A 21,281-nucleotide genomic window follows, 5' to 3' on the forward strand; every position below is an offset into this window, starting at 1 on the left:
TTAAATCCCCATGGCTTATTTACTACTTCTTATAAGTTCATACCCTTAAACACCACCAATTTTATCCCCCACCCCTGCTCCTCCATCTCCTGGTAACCACCATTTTACTCTGTTTTTTCACAGGTTTGACTTTTTTAGATTCCACATACAAGTGATATAATACTTTCTCTGTCTGACTTAACTCACTTAGCATAATGTGCTCAAGTTTCATCCTTATTGTTGAAAATGGCAGGATATTCTCCTTTCTCATGGCTGAATAATATTCCATTGTGTATATACAACACATCTTTTTATCCATTCATCTACTGATAGGCATTGGGGTTGTTTCCATACCTTGACTACTGTAAATAATGCTGTGATAAACATGGGTATGCATATATCTTATCAAAATCCCACTTTTTAAAAAATTAACTTTTATTGAAAAAATCCCACTTTTATTTCCTTTGAGTATATACCCAGAAGTGGAATTGCTGGATCATATGGTAGATCTATTTTTAATTTTTGAGGAACCTCTATATTGTTTTCCATAGTGGCTGGATTAATTTACATTTCCACCAACAGTATTTAAGGGTTCCCTTTTCACCACATCCTTGAGCCATTCTAACAGGTGGGAGATGATATCTCATTTTGGTTTTTATTTGCTTCTCCCTGATGATTAATGATGTTGAGCATTGTTTCATGTGCCTCTTGGCCACTTTGATGCCCTCTTTGGAAAAATGTCTGTTTAGTTCTCCTGCCAGTTATAAAATTGGATTGTTTGTTTTTATGTTATTAAATTTTATTTGTTCTCTATATATTTTGGGTATTAACTCCTTATCTGATTTGGATATTATTTTGGTTTGCAAAAATTTTCTCCCAGGGCTTCCCTGGTGGCGCAGTGGTTGAGAGTCCGCCTGCCGATGCAGGGGACACGGGTTCGAGCCCTGGTCTGGGAGGATCCCACATGCCGCGGAGCGACTAGGCCCGTGAGCCACAACTACTGGGCCTGCGCGTCTGGAGCCTGTGCTCCGCAACGAGAGGCCACGACAGTGAGAGGCCCGCGCACCACGATGAAGAGTGGCCCCCGCTCGCCGCAACTAGAGAAAGCCCTCGCACAGAAACGAAGACCCAACACAGCCAAAAATAAATAAATAAAATTAAAAAAAAAAAAAATTTTCTCCCATTTCATAGGCCGCCTTCATTTTGTTGATTGTTTCCTTTGCTGTTCAGAATGAAGTGTTTTAGTTTGATGTAATCTCACTTGTCTATTTTTGCTTTTGTTGTTTATGCTTTCAGTGTTGTAGCCAAAAAATCATTGTCAAGGCCAATGTCAATAAACGTTTTTCCTGTGTTTTCTTCTAGGAGTTTTATGGTTTCAGGTCTTACATTAAGTCTTTAATCTATTTTGAGTCGATTTTTGTGTACAGTGTAAGGGTAAAATTTCACTCTTTTGCATATGGATATCCAGCTTTCCCAACACCATTTATTTCAGACACTATTCTTTCCTCATTGTATATTCTTGGCACCTTTGTCAAAGATCAGTTGACTGGACATGTGTGGGTTTATTTCTGGGCTCTCTGTGCTGTTCCATAGGTCTACGTGTCTGTTTTTGTGCCAGTACCATCCTATTTTAATTACTGTAGCTCTGTAATATATTTTGAAATAAAAAAGTGTATACCTTCAGCTTTGTTCAATTGTGTTTTCTCCTTTACTGGCATTTTTTCCCCAATCTTAAATGAACTCTTTTTTTTTTTTCCACTAGGCACTGTGCCCCTTCTTAGGTTGTAGCAAGGGTCAGATGCAACAAATTGCTTTTTTAATGAACTCTTATATTACCTGACAGCATGCTGCATGTTAGGTGCCTAAAATGTTTTCCTAATGGCTGAAATATTCCCTGTGTTTTGCCCTCTGCTCTTCTCACATGCTATTTAAATAGGTTTGGATAGCTTTGTTTCTGCACACAGGAACTATCCCTAAGAAAATTCTTATCTTCATCTGTGACACCTTACCTGCATCCCAGATGCCCCCACTATACGGCATGTGGTTTGTATAGCTATCACTTCAAACTCAACATAGCCCAAAATGAACTCAACATTTCTTTCACTTGGCTGGATTCAATAATTATAGTACCACTCTCCTTGCCTCCAAGGTAGAAAAACATTGAGTTACATGTTTTAAAAAGAGAGAGAGAGAAAAGAGATAAGAGGAATAACTAAGTTTGTTGCTATACCTAGTTGACTACTCATTCATTCAATAAGTAACTTCAGTACCTACCAAATGCTAATATTCTCTTAGGTTCAAGGGATTTGCTAGTGAATAAGATAAAAAAATTTCTGTTCTCATATAAAATAGGTAAATAACAATGACCTACTATATAGCACAGGGAACTATACTCAACATCTTATAATAACCTATAATGGAAAAGAATCTAAAAAGGAATATATACGTGTGTTTAACTGAATCACTTTGCTGTACACTTGAAACTAAAAAAATATTGTAAATGAACTATACTTCAATTAAAAAAATAAAGAAAAAAGAGAAAAATACCTCTGTTCTCACGGTGCTTGCAGCCCAGTGATGAGACACAGACAATAAAAAAGGTAAATAATTAAACTATTTAGTACGCTAGATGGTAATAAATGCTTGGGAAATATAAAGCAAGGAAAGGATTGAGAGTATGCATGTGTATGTGGGAGATGATGGTAATGATGGTTTCAGTTCTAGACAGGGTGGCCAGGAAAAGCCTGAGAGGGTGATATTTGAGGAAAAACCTGAAGAAGGTCAGGATGCAAGAACCATGAGGCTATCCAGGAGACAGCATGTGCAAAGAAAGGCCCTAAGGTAGGAACACGTGTTATGATTTTAGGGCATAGCAAGGAGGTCATTGTAAAGTAGAGTGATCAAGGCGGGAAATGATAGGAAATTAAATTATAGAGGTGATGAGTCTGGGACCACATCTTATATGGTAAGATGCCCTTTCTTCTCTAATCTTAGTACTAGTCCCCTTATCCTGAGGCCTTATCAACTCATATCGGCAACAGCTCCTAACTCATCTCATCCATTTTCCAGTTTAACCTATATATTGCCACTGGGATAATCCCAAATCACCATGTTCAACATGACAGTCCCCCATTCAAGGATTGAGAACAGTTTAACTAATATATCAAGTCTCAATCAGTCTACAGGGTTTTCAGGGCTATCTCCAACCTATTCAATCTTGTATTCGTACTTGTTTTCTGACCATTTACTGAGCTCTTTCTTTGTTCAAGGAGCTATGAACAAAGATGGGTAAGAAACAGATTCAAGACTTCGAGTTTACTGTCAACATAAACTTTTTCCTAGCTCTAATAGCCTCTTCCAATTTCCTGCACACATGCATTCATGTCTTTATTATTTCTAACTCAAGCTTTTGCTTTTGCTACTTTTCATACTTGAATATCTCTTCTTCTTGAACTTACAATAAAATCCAAAATCTATCTATGGCTGTAAGGCCCCGCATAATCTGGTCCCTGACTATCTCTTCTTGTGACTGCCTCTTGTGATATCCTTCCCTTCCCTCACTCACTATATTCCCCCAGCAATGACTACCTCCCAGTTTTCTGAATGTACAAAGTTTTTCCCTGCATCTAGACCTTCTTCTGCCTAGATCATGTTATCCACTCTTTTTTTCTTACTCATACTTTAAGCCTTAGTTTGGATGCCATAAGATCTCCCTTCCCTGCACTGCAATCTACATGAGGTTTCACAGCACACTGCATGATTTTCCTTTATAGCACTTACGACAATTTTTAAACTATGTGCTTATTCATGTGATCATGTGTCTAATGGTCTCTCTACTAGAAACAGTTAGTTTCTCTACTAGATCATAAGCTCCAGGAAGACAAGCAGATCTCTCTCTTGCTCACCTCAGTGTCCCTAGCACCTAACACAATACTTGGTAGATGCTTAATAAATATCTGTTGAACAAATGAGTTAATACCTTATCTGAATCCTGGCCACTGTTTTTCAACTACTTTCATTTTCTCCAAGAGCCCTTGAGGTCTTCTCAGTCTCTCAATGACCCTTTTCTTCCCTGACTTCTTTTCCTCTTAAAAAAAATAGTCCTTCAAATGTTGAATTCAAAACCCTGGTGACAACTGATCCAGCTCACCATGACAGGATAAGTCATCTCTCCCAGTATATCATTGCAAAGCTGACTGTATTTCTTTCCCAAACCATACAATTTAATCCTAAATATGAAGCAAAGTCTGAAATGTAACTGATTAGAAAAAATATATAAAACAACCAGGATTTGGATAGGACTTCTCATTTTTTTCAGCTTGAAAAGCTCTATAAAAGTTTCTATCTTAATAGGTTGTATTTTTTGTTTGTTTTTCCCTGAAGTTTTTTTAAAAGATTTTTTGTTTTTGATGTGGACCATTTTGAAAGTCTTTGCTGAGTTTGTTACAATGCTGCTTCTGTTTTATGTTCTGGTTTTTTGGCCACGAGGCATGTGGGATCTTAGCTCCCCAACCAGGGATCGAACCTGCACCCCCTGCATTGGAAGGCAAAGTCTTAACCACTGGACCGCCAGGGAAGTCCCTCCTTGACTTTTTTTTTTTTAATACATCTTTATTGGAGTATAATTGCTTCACAATACCGTGTTAATGTTGCACAACGAAGCGAATGAGCCATATGCATACACATGTCCCCATATCCCCTCCCTCTTGAGCCTCCCTCCCATCCTCTCTATCCCACCCTTTTAGGTCATGGCAAAGCACCGAGCCGATCTCCCTGTGCTATGCTGCTGCTTCCCATCAGCCAAATATTTTACATTCACCTCCCTGACTTCTTATTGTGCTTAAAGTCTTGCCACATGTCAATAAGACATCTGCCCATCTTACTTTTCCACTCAGCTTGTTTGGTACTTAAAATTGGGAATAACATGTTTCACATCTTTTAGGAATTCTGTAATACCCTGTTCAGACCTCCTCAGGGGCAGGGACATTTCTTTTTTTAACTCTAAATCCCTAGCAGGTATTGCAGGGGCCCACAAACAAGAAACCCTCAGCAAATGCTTGCTAAACTGTTCAATTAAATGAAAATTTCTTGATTCACAGGAGACTGACTGGTACTTATTTGATAGATGGATTTATTCATTCATTCACTCAATAACTATTTATTTAATGCTCCAATATCCAAAGTCCTGTGGTTAGCACTGGGGAGAAAATGGTACAAAAAACACACGAGGAAGCTCCCATTCCAGTGGGGGAAATCTATATGCATGTGTATAATTACAGTATAATATCTGGTAATGGGATAAAGCTAGGTACAGGGTGACATAATGTGCACAATGAAGCCCCAGGGCTGATTCTACTCATAAACAGAATGAGGAAGGTTTCATAAAGTTGAGTTGTAAAGAATGAAAAGGAGTTTACCAAGCCAACAAAGGTAGAGAGGCATGAAAGAGCAAGGCATGTTTAGAAAAAGCCAAATAAGTCATCAGGAGTAAAATAGGATGCATGAAATAAGGTTAGAGAAACAGGCAGAATTATATCATGCTGGGCCTTTTATGCCATGCTAAGTAACAAGGGCTTTTAGCCTAAGTGGGAGCTGACATGAACGGTTTGTATTTTTAAAAGAGAAGTATAGTGGTGGTGTGGAAGATAACTCAGGGTAGGAAGACAGATTCAGGGAGTCTACATTTGGGGAGAAATGTGAAGGATCTGGGGTGACAGTGAGGGTAGTGATTTGATTGGCATTAGGAGATAGAAGTTAATAAGATATAGTGATTAACTGAGAAGGGATGGATATAGAGAGGGAGGAGCCTAAGAGGACTCCTAAGTTTCTGATATGGATCTCTGAGCAAATGCCTTTCACTTGATTTAAGGAGGAAGTATATGTGTGAGGATAGAAAATGAATGCAGGTTAGAAATGTTGATGGATGTCTGAAGGACATCTAAGGGCATATGTCTGGTAGAAAAAAGGAAATGAGACCTGAAGCTCAGGGGAGAGGTCTTAATTAGAGATTTAGATTTCAAGGCTAAGTATTTATGATTCTGTTTGGAATGATGAAATGAAACAAAAAAATAGAGCTACCAAGGCCCTGCCAGCTGCTGCTTCTGCCCTCCAGCAGATCATCTAATACTCATCAGTCAAAATATATCAGAATGCATGATGTGGGTTGGCAATTTGTCATTCACTTTAGCCCTTCTAGGTTTGCCTGTGGAATCAGCAATAAGACTTAGAGTAGAGAAATAGCTGGTCTTCTCTTTAGCTTGCTCCCCTGCTCACATGTGTTCTTTGGCACAGAGGTTGAGTGTGTCCTGGCAATACTGAACACTAGACTAGCACCATTTGATTGGAGGCCAGACTACAAATATTTGACTGGAAAAATAGTCACTCAAGGAGTTATCTTGAGGAGAAGAAACAATTAAACTGATTGCTCTGTATCTATTCTCTGTGCACCTGATGTAATACATCCCCCTAATCTTTTGTGACTTCTGACAACTGCTTCAAAAAAGTAATATGTGACCAATTTGATAATTAATCATAATGAAAGCATAATTATCTGATAATACCAGCTCAATGACCTAAAATTTTTAAGGGCTTACACACTACACAAATCCTAATGGAAAGAAGAAAGAACATTTATTGGTTAAACCTATGTCTAAAATTCTACTTGTTAATTCACTCTTAAAACTAAAGAAAGTGTACATTTTCAACTAAGAATCTTACAGTTTTATTATATGAATGTGAAGGTTGTATAGTTCTCTAATATGTAGGGATTTTAAATGACCTAATCATTTCCAGCAACTCTATAAAAATTTTTTTTTACATTTCTTTTTTTAAAATGTTTTATTGTTTCTTGAGACTAAATTATAAACAATAAGTCCAAAGATAAAACAACTGCATGGACTGATGATCCTGCATGAATTACAAACCAGAGCAATGGGGTGCCTGTACTGGGCTTGCATCTTCTCTGTGCATTAAGTCCGATAAAGAATGTACTGGGCACAGGCACTGTGTGTGGTGCTAGGATCATGGAGAGAGAAGACATAGTCCCTGGCACTCAGAGATGACAAAACAGTGTGCTCTGGTTTTCAAACTGTAACCCATGTACTTTCAGAGGTTCCACAGGGTACTTACTAGGTAGGGGCAGGGACATTGTGAGATTCCTGTTATTTCCCCTTTCATCAGCAGAGTAGTTCTATTTTATCTGTTTCATTTATTGAACTTTCTTATAAAATTAGCTTGAAGAAAAAGGACTCTTCCACACACAAATGTAAATAAGAAAGTTTACAAACCTCTGGTCTAGTAGAAAAACAAGAGCAGTCAGAATCTACATCCATGCAGCCCTGGCCTATAGTCTTGCCTATGTGCAGCAGCTGTAGTTGCCTTCACCACCACAGCTTTCCTAGAAGCACATACTGTGAGCCACTGGTGACAAGGAAAACCCACATGCCCTCATCAGTGAGTATATCATTTTACTCCTATGCCAAAGTGAAGCACAGTGCTTTAATTTGGCGGGGGGGCAGGGTGGGATAGTCAAGACTAGAGGCACTGTGGAACATATAAATTAACTGCTTTCTTTTTGTACTCTGTTACAACTTCCATTTAAAATCTTCCCACGTGTAGCACGCAATTAGAAAAGTAAGTTATTTTCAAATCTTAAGTAAAACAACAACAACAACCCATAAAGCAGTCTTAACACAGAAAGTTCCCATGCAACATAAAAGTATCCCAAGATTTATTTTCTCTCTGCCCCACCTGGAAGATAATCACAGAGAAAAGCCAGGGCTCCCTAAAATTCCAAGTTGGCTACAAAGGTCTTCTCACCCTTTTAGAGCCTTGCTGACATCTAGAGGAAGAGAAGCCTAGAATGTCTCCTTGATTTCTCCCTACCTTTCAAGGGGAAAAACACTACTGCAGTTGCTCATGCTTAAGGGTCTCATTGCTCTGTTAAGACACACAGTCTACTGCATGTCAGCCCCTTTCTGTGGCTTCTCCTCCAATCCAAGTCAAAGAGGAATGATAGAGTCAGGCCAACTTTCCCTTTTGTCCAGAATATGCTCTTCCTTTTACGGGGCTAGGCGGACAATGAGGGCCAGGGCTGCCCTCAAACAGGACAACATAAGCCTATTTCCTTGTGAGCCCTCTCCATCCCACATGCAGGAAAGCAGAGCCCAGGGCTTCCTGCATTCAAGAGCTGGGTCGCTTTGCTGAATTTGCTTTGTTCTATGTTTCTCCTATGTGTTTCCTCTGGCATTGAATAGACGCATCATTTGCTTTCCCTGAGGTGGTGATGGCCAAGATTGAGTTTGAGCTTCCATGTGGAAATAGGCACAGGGACAAAAGAGGCCATATATGACTTCAGGGTACACTGGGATTTGAAGCAAAACTCTCAGCTAAATAAGAGGAGGTCACTTTATCTTGTTTTGCCTCCTCTGTGCATCTATCTTCTCTGAAGTCCAGAGATGCCTATGATCTAGGACACACCATTCTAATACAGAGTCTCAACCTCACCAGAGCTTCTAATAACTTTTACCTGATCTGCTTGCCTTCTCTCATATCATATAAGGAAAAGAAGACATCGGTATCTTCCCCAATGGTATTGTAGGTGAAACTCTTCAGACTGAGAAAGAAGTGATGTGGCACTGGTATCCGACAGGTTTCCCCATGTCGTGGGCGCATTGTATCTACCTAATGAGGAAGGCAAAAAACAGTGATTGCTAATATTTTAGTTATTCATTATATTGATCATAAGTAAAATTAAAACTAAATGACTAACTCTTCTCATACTGCTGAAGGGAGAGAAAGGGAGATTGAAAGTGTTTTCTTTGCTAGTAGCAGATGTTGCGTCAATATGCTTGATTTGAGGTAGGCAAATATGCAGCTGGGAAAAGTAAACAGAGTGAAGGAGATATGGGAACAGTAATTCCAACTTATAAGTGAACTCAAAATCTCCACCAGGTCACAAACATCTAAATTCTCCAGAGAACCATTTTCAAAGTCACTTCTTGGAGATGCTATCATGACCCTGATGCATTTCGTTTATACTGTCAGATATAACAGTATAAACTGTTACCATTCTAAATACCATTTTTATTTTCTCAGACTGATTCATTTTAGTCTCTCAGTCTACTTTGTTTCAACCGTGCTTGTGTAAATTTGCACAGAGGAGTGGAGAGTAGCCAAGTCCGCTTGGAGGTCAGGGCTCCTTAGGTCACAATCAAGAAGTCAGTGGTAAAAATAAATAAATAAATAAAAATAAAAGACTATCAAAAAGAAAAAAAAGAAGTCAGTAATTTCTTGGTGCATCCCTATTTTATAATCGTGTAAAAGAAAGAACTGAGGGAAAAGAGAGGGAGGCCTGGTTAAGTTGCTTACCTGAGATGTGCTTTGCTGTACACTCTGCCGGCTAGATAAATGCTATGGAAAGAAAGAAAAACTCAATCAATTGGGAAGGAAACTAACTTTTATCAGGAACCTTCTATATGCTAGGCATTCTGATATATATTTTACATATATGATCTCATTTAATTCTAATAACCTTGTTAGACAAATGTTATTTGTATTTGACAGAGCCAGCTAAGGTTTAGTGTAAGGAAGTGAAATGCTGAAGGTCCCACACAGCAAGAAGGTGGCAAAGTCTGGATTCAAACCCAGGCCTTTCTAGCTTAGAGTACCAGCCAAGTCACAGGTGGGTGCTTGTTACTGGATTTTTGTTTTGCCACTGTCCTTTCCACACAATGTATCACATCCTGCACTGCGTGACACAGCTTCCTCAGGCTCTCCACACTGGAGAAGGTATAGCCTTTAACCACAAGTGGCTCCTTCCCAAACATCTCTCCATGCTGTTCCTTTGCTGCTGGCTAAAGTTAGAAGAAGCAGATTCCAATCCCAGCTGCATGCAAATGGGTTGTGAAACTCCAGACAAATTGTTTACTCTCTCCAAGGGACATTTTCCCTCAACTATAAAAATGAAATAAAAGTTTTTGTTGTCTTCCTCACAAGGTTAATGCAAGGTTCAAATAACATAATGGGAAGCAGCAAGATATAGTAGTTAGGGACCTAAGTGCAAAATTTTAAATCTTGACTCACACTTTCCTCATCTGTAAAGTGAGGATAACATTTCATGCTGAACCTCATAGGGTTTTGTGCAGATTAACTCAGCATAGTACACACTGTAAGCGGTTGATCATTGTTATCTATAATTAGTATTCTTATTATTGCTGTTCTATTTTTTTTTTTTTTAAATTATTTATTTATTTTTGGCTGTGTTGGGTCTTCGTTTCTGTACGAGGGCTTTCTCCAGTTGCGGCGAGCGGGTGCCACTCTTCATCTCGCTGCACCGGCCTCTCACTGTCGCGGCCTCTCTTGCTGCGGAGCACAGGCTCCAGACGCGCAGGCTCAGCAGTTGTGGCTCACGGGCCCAGCCGCTCCGCGGCATGTGGGATCCTCCCAGACCAGGGCTCGAACCCGTGTCCCCTGCATTGGCAGGCAGATTCTCAACCACTGCGCCACCAGGGAAGCCCTTGCTGTTCTATTTTTATAATTAGTTATTAAAGAAAAGTCAGTCACATTTAGAAGTAAACCCCGGCCAGGAAGAAAGGTGTGTTCACCATTCTTCAAGTCCCTGGTCTTAGGAGACTTGAAAATGAGAGTTTCTATCCTGCCTCCTTTTGGCCCCTACAGGTTGTGAGACAGCTCTCATTTGGTGAACTGTTCCACATCACATGGCTAAGACGACTGGTTGCTGAGTAGAATGGTTTCATTCTTTTAACAAGTATACACATTTAACCGTAAATAAAACTGAAGTACAATTAAATATTAATTTAAATGCATCTCACTAGCTATATTAGTTAATTATTAAATATTCATGTGCATTATTAGCTATATTGGCTAATTATTATTGACTATTAATGTTCATCCATGGGAATATATGTTCCCATGATACATATTAAATATAATTAAAACAGGTCTCCACCAGCTGGGGAAATCATCACATAGAAGGCTTATGTACAACAGAAAACTTCATAAATAAAATAGTTCACAAAAAAAAAAGCTTTAAAAAAATCAGGCTTTCAAAAAACAAAAAGCAAGCTTTCTATGGTTTACTGACCTATATCCCACTGGGAAGGTTACTGGCCTACAACTCTTTCCATTGTTTTATTTTTAGGGTCTACACTAAGGCATTCTTCTCAAGTGAATTTACTGACTAACTCTTAAAAATGACTACCAATCATAAACATTAATGTTCAATTATAACTATATATGGGAGTTTACAGCTAATTTCAGTGTAAATCATCCTGGATGACAATAACAGACATCATTCTAGACTTCAGAGGCATCAAATTTGGGGAGAACTTGGGACCTCCCTGCTGGCACAGTGGTTACGAATCTGCATGGCAATGCAGTGGACACGGGTTCGATCCCTGGTCCGGGAAGATCCCACATTCTGCAGAGCAACTAAGCCTGTGTGCCACAACTACTGAGCCTGCGCTCTAGAGCCCGAGAGCCACAACTACTGAGCCAGCATGCTGCAACTACTGAAGCCCGTGCGCCTAGAGCCCATGTTCTGCAACAAGAGAAGCCACCACAATGAGAAGCCTGTGCACCACAAAGAAGAGTAGCCCCTGCTTGCTGCAACTAGAGAAAGCCTGCAGGCAGCAAAGAAGATCCAATGCAGTCAAAAAAATAAATTAAAAAAAAAAATTGGGGGAGAACTCTTCAACCTAGTCTGAAAGCACCCCACATGGGTAGCCAGAGAATGGCATCAGAACTGGCATTTTGGAACGTACAAATGTACATTTCCACCAAAAGTGCTAAGAGTTCTCTTTTCTCCATATCCTTGCCAGCATTTATTTAATGATAAGCAAATAGGTGTGAAGTAATATCTAACAGGTGTGAGGTAGCATCTCATTGTGGTTTTGATTTGCATTTCCCTGATGATCATTGATTATCAAACACCTTTTCATGTATGTATGACTTCTTTGGAAAAAAGTCACATCTTTCTCTCATTTAAAAACTCAGAATAATTGATATTTTGCTACTGAGTTTTAAGAGTTCCTTACATATTTTGGATATTAACCCTTTATCATATATAAGGTTTGTAAACATTTTCTCCTATTCTGCAGGTTGAATTTTCATTTTGTTGACTGTATATTTTGCTGTACAGAAACTTTTCTAATTGATATAGTCCCACTTGCTGATTTTTCCTTTTGTTGCTTGTGCTCTTGATGTCATATCCAAAAGATCACTGCCAACACCAACATCAAGCAGCTTTTCCCTTATGTTTCCTTATAGATTTACGGTTTCAGGTCTAACATTTAAGTCCTTAATACATTTGGAGTTAATATTTGTGCGTGGCATAAAACAGGAGTACAGTTTCGTTCTTCTGCATATCCAGTTTTCCCAACATTTATTGAAGAGACTATCCTTTCCCCAGTGAAAATTACTGGCTCCCTTGTTAAAATATTACTTGACTGTATATGTGTGGGTTTATTACTGGGATTTTGATTCTGTCCCATTGGTCTATGTGTCTGTTTTTTTGTTTTTGTTTTTGTTTTTGCGGTACGCGGGCCTCTCACTGTTGTGGCCTCTCCTATTGTGGAGCACAGGCTCCGGACGCGCAGGTTCAGTCGCCATGGCTCATGGGTCTAGCCGCTCCGCGGCATGTGGGATCTTCCTGGACCGGGGCACAAACCCGTGTCCCCTGCATCAGCAGGCGGATTCTCAACCACTGCGCCACCAGGGAAGCCCTATGTGTCTGTTTTTATGCCAGTACAACATTCACTGTTTTGAATTACTATAGATTTATAATATAGTTCAAAATCAGGAAGTGTGATGCTTTCAGACTTTTTTCTTTCTCAAGATTGCTTTGGCTATTCAGAGTCCATTGTGGTTCCATACAAATTTTAGGATTGGTTTTTCTATTTCTGTGGAAAACACCACTGGAATTTTTATAGGGATTGCATTGAATCTATAGATGGCTTTGGGTAGGGGTGGATATTTTAACAATATTAACTCTTCTAATTCTTGAGCATGGGATATCTTTCCATTTATTTTTGTCTTCTTTAATTTCATCAATATCTTATAGTTTTCAGTATATAGATCTTTCACTTAGTGAAAAGTTATTTCTAAGTATTTTATTGTTTTTGATGCTATTGTAAATAGGATTGTTTGCTTTATTTTTTTTTCAGATAGTTCAGAGGATATTCTGACTTTTGTAATTGATTTATGTATGTTGATTTTGTATCCTGAAACTTTATTGAATTTTTTTATTCTAACAGTTTTTTGGTGGAGTCTTCAAAAATTTTATATGTATAAGATCATGTCATCTGCAAGTAGTGACAGTTTCTTTCTTTCTTTCTTTCCCATTTGGATGCCTTTTCTTTCTTCTTCTTGCCTAACTGCTTTATTGTTCTGGCTAGGGCTTCCAGTACTATGGGATTTTTTTTTGTTTTTTGTTGTTGGTGTTGGTTTTTCTGGCTGCGTTGGGTCTTTGTTGCTGTGTGCAGGCTTTCTCCAGTTGCAACAAGCGGGGGCTACTCTTCATTGCAGTGCGCGGGCTTCTCATTGTGGTGGCTTCTCTTGTTGCGAACCGTGGGCTCTAGGCTCGTGGACTTTAGTAGTTGCAGCATGTGGGCTCAGTAGTTGTGGCACATGGGCCCTAGGGCATGTGGGCTTCAGTAGTTGTGGCACGCAGGCTGAGTAGCTGTGGTTCACGGGCTCTAGAGTGCAGGCTCAGTAGTTGTGGCACATGGGCTTAGTTGCTCCACAGCACATGGGACCTTCCCGGACCAGGGATCAAACCTATTGGCAGGTTTGGCAGGTGGATTCTTAACCACTGCGCCACCAGGGAAGTCCCTCCAGTACTATGTTGAATAGGAATGGTGAGAGTGGGCACCCTTGTCTTGTTCTTGATCTTAGAGAAAAAGCTTTCAACCTTTCATTGTTGAGTATGATGTTAGCTGTGGGCTTCTCATATATGGCTTCATTATATTGAGGTGTGCTTCTTCTATGCCCACTTTCTTGAGAGTTTTTATCATAAAGGATGTTGAAATTTTGTCAATTGCTCTTTCTGCATCTATTGAGATGATCTTATGATTTTTTAATTGAACTACAGTTGATTCACAATGTTGTGTTACTTTCAGGCATATAGCAAAGTGAGTCAGTTTATATATATATGTATATATATATACATATATATGTGTATATATATATATGTTTTACAGATTCTTTTCCATTATAGGTTTTGATCATACGATTTTTATCTTTTATTTTGTTAATGTGGCACATTACATTGATTGATTTGCAGATGCTGAACCATTCTTGCATTCCTGAAATAAATCCCACTTGATCATGTGCTGTTAATGTGCTCTTGAATTTGGTTTGCTAGCATTTTGTTGAGAATTTTTGTATCTATATTCATCTGGGATATTGGCCTTCTTTTCTTGGAGTGTCCTTATCTGCCTCTGATATCAGGGTAATGATGGCCTTGTAAAATAAGTTTGAAGAGTGTTTCCTCCTATTCAATTTCTTTGGAAGAGTTTCAGAAGGATTGGCATTCATTCTTCTTAAATGTTTGATAAAATTCACCCATGAAGCCATCTGGTCCTGGGCTTTTCTTTGTTAGGAAGTTTTTGATTACTGATTCAATCTCCTTACTTGTTATTGGTCTGTTCGGTTTTCCTATTTCTTCATAATTTAGTCTTGGTAGGTCGTATGTTTCTATTTAGGGTGTCCAATTTGTTGGCATATAATTGTTCATAGCAGTCTCTTATGATCATTTGTATTTCTGTTTATCAGCTGTCTCTTCTTTCATTTATAATTTTATTTACTTGAGTTCTCTTTTTTCTTGCTAAATCTAGCTAAACATTTGCCAACTAGTCTTTTCAAAAAAAAAAAAAATCAACTCTTAGCTTCATTGATCTTTTCTATTGTTTTTCTATTCTTTATTTCATTTATTTTTGTCCTGATCTTTGTTACCTCCTTCCTTCTGCTGACTTTGGGAATAGTTTGTTCTTTTCCTGGTTCTACAAAGTATAAAGTTCGGTTATTTGAGATCTTTTTTTCTTAACGGAGGCATTTATCACTATAAACTTTCCTCCTAGTATTGCTTTCACTGCATCCCTAAGTTTTAGCATGTTGTGTTTCCATTTTTGCTTGTCTCAGGACATATTTTTTTATTTCCCTTTTGATTTCTTCTTTGACTCATTGGTCGTTCAGGATTGTGTTGCTTAACTGCAACATATTTTTGGATTGTCCAGTTTTCTTCCTGTTATTGAATTCTAGTTTCAAATCACTGTAGTCAGAAAAGATATTTCATATGATTTCTATCTTCTTATATTTGTTAAGACTTATTTTGTGGCCTAATGTGATCTATCCTGGAGATTGTTCCGTGTGCACTTGAGAAGAATGTGTATCCTGCTGCTATTGGACAGAATATTCTTAATATTCCAAATATGACTGTTAGGTCCATTTGGTACTAAGTGTAGTTCAAGTCCAACATGTCCTCATTGATTTCCTGTCTGAATGATCTATCACTTGTTGAAAGTGGGGTACTAAAGAATCTAATATTGCTGTATTCTTGTGTATTTCTCACTTCAGTTCTGTTAATATTTGCTCTATAGATTCAGGTGCTCTGAAGTTGGGTGCATATATATTTACAGTTGTTATATGCTCTTGATGAATGACCCCTCTATCATTATATAATCACCCTCTTTCTTACTTGTTACAGTTTTTTAATTAAAGCCTATTTTGGGACTTCCTTTGTGGTGCAGGGTTAAGAATATTCCTGCCAATGCAGGGGACACAGGTTTGAGCCCTGGTCCGGGAAGATCCCACATGCCACGGAGCAACTAAGCCCGTGTGCCACAACTACTGAGCCTGCCCTCTACAGCCTGTGAGCCACAACTCCTGAGCCCACATGCCATAACTACTGAAGCCCACGTGCCTAGAGCCCATGCTCCACAACAAGGAGAAGCCACCACAATGAGAAGCCCATGCACCACAACGAAGAGTAGCCCCCACTCACTGCAACTAGAGAAAGCCCGTGGACAGCAATGAAGACCCAACACAGCCAAAAATAAATAAATAAATTTATTTTAAAAAAATAGCCTATTTTGTCTGGTATAAAAATAGCTACTGGGCTTCCCTGGTGGTGCAGTGGTTGAGAGTCCGCCTGCCAATGCAGGGGACACGGGTTTGTGCCCCGGTCCGGGAAGATCCCACATGCCGCGGAGCAGCTGGGCCCGTGAGCCCTGGCCGCTGAGCCTGCGCATCCGGAGCCTATGCTCCGCAACGGGAGAGGCCACAACAGTGAGAGGCCCGCGTACCTCAAAAAAAAAAAGAAAAAAAAGCTACTGCTGCCATCTTTTGGTTGCCATTTGGATGGATTATCTTTTTCTGTTTCTTGCTTTCAGCCTATGCATGTTCTCAACACTAAAGTGAGTCTGTTAATAAACAGAATATTCTTTGTTTTTTTTAATCCATTTGGCTACCCGTGTACCGCAAAAAAAAAAAAAAAAAAAAAAAAATCTTCTAGATAAAGCTATTACAACTTAACTTCAATCCCATACAAAATCTCTACCCTTTTACTCACTTCCCACCACTTTATGTTTTTGATATCACAGTTTACATCTTTTTATACTGTGCATCCATTAACAGATTACTGTAATTATAGTTATTTTTAATTTTTCTTTCTTTTCACCTTTATACTAGAGTAATATACTGCCATATTATAGTATTGGAGTATTCTGAATTTGACTATATACTTATCTGAATTTGACTATATACTTAAGTGTTTTATATCTTCATTTTTTTTTTAATTTATTTATTTTATTTTTGGCAGCATTGGGTCTCCTTGCTGCTCGTTTGTTTTTTTGTTTGTTTGTTTGTTTTTTGCAGTATGCGGGCCTCTCACTGTTGTGGCCTCTCCTGTTGCAGAGCACAGGCTCCGGACACGCAGGCTCAGGGGCCATGGCTCACGGGCCCAGCCGCTCCGCGGCATGTGGGATCCTCCCGGACCGGGGCACGAACCCGCGTCCCCTGCATCGGCAGGCAGACTTTCAACCACTGCACCACCAGGGAAGCCCCTTGTTTGTTTTTATATATAGTAGTGTGTATCTGTTAATCCCAAACTTCTAATTTGTCTCCCCCCCTTTCCCCTTTGGTAACCATAAGTTTGTTTTCTATGTCCGTCTATTTGTTTTGTAAATAAGTTAACTTGTATGATTTTTTTAGATTCCACATATAAGTGATATCATATGGTATTTTTTCTCTGTCTTTGATTTTTGATAGTTTTATTATAATGTCGTGGAGAAGATCTCTGTGGGTTCAAATTGTTTGGGAACCTATGAGCTTCATGAACTTGATGTTCAAATCTCTCTCCCCAGATTTGGTAAGTTCTCAGGCATTACTTTAAGTAAGCTTTCTGCCCCTTTCTGCTCTCTTCTCTTCCTGGTTCTCTAATAATCTATAGATTGATTCTCTTAATGGTAATCTTTAAATATCATAGGGTTTCTTCATTCTTTTTACTTTTTTCTCCTTTGACTGAAAAATTCTGATATATCTGTCTCTAAGTTCACTAATTCTCTCTTTTTTTTTTTGGCTCCACTGGACTGCCAGGGAATTCCAGGGACTCTTTGTTTTATGAGTTTTTAAAAATCTTTTTTGGCTGCATTGGGTCTTCGTTGCTGCACACAGGCTTTCTCTAGTTGTGGCAAGCGGGGGCTGCTCTTCATTGTGGTACACGGGCTTCTCCTGTTGTGGAGCACAGGCTCTAGGCACGTGGGCTTCAGTAGTTGCGGCACGCAGTCTCAGTAGTTGTGGCTCATGGGCTCTAGAGCACAGGCTCAGCAGTTGTGGCACACAGGCTTAGTTGCTCCGCAGTACGTGGGAACTTCCCAGACCAGGGCTCACACCCGTGTCCCCTGCGTTGGCAGGCGGATTCTTCACCAGTGCACCACCAGGGAAGTCCCAAAGTTCACTAACTCTTTCTTCTGCTTGGTCCAGTCTAATACTGAATCTCTCCACTGAATTCTTCAGTTCAGTCATTGTATTCTTCAGCTCCAAAATTCGTTTGGTTCTCTTTTATGTTTTCTATCTTTTTGTTGAACTTCTCATTTTGGTCTTGTATTATTTACCTGATTTTGTTGAACTGTTTACTGGTGCTCTCTTGTAGCTCTCTGAGCATCTTTAAAATAACTACTTTGAATTCTCTGTCAGGCAATTTGTATATCTCCATTTCTTTAGGGTCAGTTACTGAAAATTTACTGTGTTCTTTGGTGGTGTCATGTTTCCCTGATTTTTTGTGATCCCTGTAGCCTTTCATAGTTGTCTGCACATTTGAAGAGCTGTTATCTCTTCAAGACTTTATGGACTGGCTTTGGTAAGGAAAGATCTTCACCTATGGATGTGAGGATGCTAGAGTATGCTATGACTCTGGGTCTAATGGTGCAGGGTGCCCAGGTTAGAGCATATCGTAGCTCTGGGCTCAGGGTGCAGGTCTCATTGGCTGAGGCCACACAGGTCCACATATCAACAATTCTGTGATTCTTAGGGAAAGCTGTGGAGGGTCCACAGTGGCTGCAAGGGATGTTGGGGTCCTCAGTGGATCTTCCAGGTCCAGTGGCTAGGGACCAGGGCAGGCAGCAGTGGTGGGCAGAGTCAGAAGTGTGTACACACATGGCTTCAGGGTCCGGCTTCAGGGTCCAGCTTCAGGTACCTGCAGAGTGGGAGGGGGAAGCTGCAGACACACACATAATAGCAAGGGCTGGGACTAGCAGAAAGGGCTGGTGCCAACTGCAGATTGACAAGCAACTGCAGGGACCCTAGCTGTTGGCACATATTCATGAGGTTGTAGAGGCTAGCCATGAGCACATGCATGGCAGTGGAGGCAGGGATGGGAGTTGGGCTGGCCAGTGTGCAGGTGCACAGCTGCAGGGGCTACCTTTAGGTGAGCCTAGGGTTGCAGGCCAGTGACAAGTCAAGGCTGGATATGGGCCACAAGCAGCTGTGGGGGCCTTGGCTGTTGGCATACACTCCTATGGCTACAGGGGCTTGCTGTGGTTGTATGCATGGCAGTGGAGGCCTGTGTTGGGAGTCAGGCTGGTGGCGTGCAGGTACATAGCTGCAGAGGCTAGACATGAGCACACACAAAGCAGTGGGGTTCAGCTGTAGGGGTCTAGACTGGTGTCTTACATGCACACAACCACAGAGGCCACGGCTGCTACATAACTCGTGCTCTGTCAAGAGATGCGGAGGGAGGTGGGGGACTCAGGTGGCTGGCATCTGTGAATGCAGATACCTGTGGGGTGAAAACCTTAATGGCAAAATCTGCAGGGGTTCTGTGGTGGCTACTGGTTTCTTCAGTGGTGAAATATGCTGGGGTCCTCTGTGGAGCAATCTGCTGAGGTCCATTATGAGGTCCCCAGTAATAAAAGCTGAGGGGTTCTGCAGTGTCCACAAGGGCTGTTGAGGTCCACAGCAGCAAAGGCTGCTGGGATCCTAAGCAGAGCAGGCCACTGTGAGCCATGTAGCTCCCAATGCATGACTGATACTGGCAGCCTCTGTCTGCCCTACTTCCTTGTTCCTAGCCATGTCTAGATGTCTCAGTATTTATACCAAGTTTATTCCAGTTATCTCATTTGTAATTTTCTAGAGCTCCTTGGGTTGCTTCTTAGATTGCTCCGCTCTGCTTCCTGGCTGTCTCACTTCCCTTTGCAGACAGCAATCACCATTTTCTTCCACTGAGTTGTCAGTTTTTTCCAAGTTTCTTTCATAAGTATTTCTTTTGGTCTTTAACTTTCATGTGGGAGGTTTCTTCCAATGGCTGTTGATGCTTGACTGTCTGGAATTGCTGTGTAGGACCTGCTGACCATTGGGTTTCACTGTATGGAGGTTTGTGGAGAGCAGCGGTCATCTTATCCAACAGCTTTTAATACCATATATACTCTGATGACTCCAAAATTGTTATATCTTAACTTCACTTCTGAACTCCAGACTTCCAACATCTCAGTCTGGAGGTCTAGAAGACATTTAAACCTTGAAAGGAAAAACCAGAAATATTGATCCCCACTGCTCTACTCTCTTCTCCCGCAATGTTTCCTATTCCATTTCCACCCAGGTCAAAGTTGGGCATGTCAAAACATAGGAGTCATTCTTCTCTGACCTTTCTCTTTTTTGTACACACGCACACCTATTCAATCTATCAACAACTCTGACTGGATCTATCCTTCAACACATATTCAGAATCCAACAACTTACCACTTCCACTGTTCCAACCCTATCTAGCTCAAGATACTGAAATCAAAATCTTTTGTTTGAATGACTGCTCCCTGTTTCCATTCTTGCTCTACTCCAGTCCTTCTGCACACATCAGCTGGAGGAATCCTTTTAAAATGTAAGCCAAATCATGTAATTCCCCTGCTCAAATACCTTCACAGGCCTTCTGTCACACTTAGAATAAAATGCAAAATCCTTACCAAAAATATCATCCTCCAAGCCACCATTCTGAGGGGAGTTCTTAGCTTCAAACTGTCATTCTTCCTTCACTTTCCACATCTAATTGATCATCAAAATTCATCATTTTTACTTATTAACATCTACATTGTCTATTGCATTTTTTCTCCATTCCTATTGTTGCCTAGCCATTATTTCTTGCCTGAATCACTTCCGTGGTCTCTTTCCTCCCTGATTCCAGTCTTCTGCATTTTATACTCTCTCAGCATTTAAAACCCACATCCAATCATGTCACTCCATGGTTCTATCAGACTAGCAGTTCTACTAATTTGGGGATTACAAAGCTCTTTGTGGTCTGGCTCTTGCCTTCTTCTTGGCCTTATCTCCCAATTGCTAACACATACTTACATGCCAAAGTTACCAAATATCTTGTAGTTTCCTGGAATTACTACTTCCCTATGCTCTGTGCTATTTTTGGAATGTCCTTCCTTATGGCTTGTCTTCCTGATGAAGCCCTGCACATCTCTCAAGACTCACCTTAAGCATTACTTGCCTCTGGAGGCTTTCATTGATTGCTCAAAGCCCCAGGAAATCAGCTACTCCCTCTAACAGCATCAGTGTATATCTTAATTATGACATGCAGCTCATAAACCTTCTTGTTTGTGGTCTATCTGATCCCACTAGAGTAGTTTCTAAACATGGGGACCATGCATGGGGTTCAGAGGCAACTATCAATTCCCTAAAATTGAGTATAAAATTTTGTATGCAAAATCATACTTGTATCGTCCTGGGGAGAAATTTTATCGATCCTCCATAATACAGAAAGAGTTAGGAACCAATACCCTAGATGGTGA

The 21,281-nt window shown here is 40.2% G+C and overlaps 1 protein-coding gene across 1 annotated transcript in view; it reads right to left on the bottom strand.

Annotated features, from left to right (window-relative positions):
• DOCK3 (dedicator of cytokinesis 3) overlaps positions 1-21,281 on the bottom strand; it is a 412,216-nt gene that overhangs the window by 175,730 nt on the left and 215,205 nt on the right. Inside the window, exons 8-9 of the mRNA XM_060161726.1 lie at positions 9,349-9,390; positions 8,507-8,661 (exon numbers count right to left, since the gene is read on the bottom strand). Coding sequence (XP_060017709.1) covers positions 8,507-8,661; positions 9,349-9,390 — 197 coding nt within the window. The remainder of the gene's footprint in view (positions 1-8,506; positions 8,662-9,348; positions 9,391-21,281) is intronic.

Source organism: Lagenorhynchus albirostris, chromosome 10, assembly GCF_949774975.1.
Source record: "Lagenorhynchus albirostris chromosome 10, mLagAlb1.1, whole genome shotgun sequence".
NCBI lineage: Eukaryota > Metazoa > Chordata > Mammalia > Artiodactyla > Delphinidae > Lagenorhynchus > Lagenorhynchus albirostris.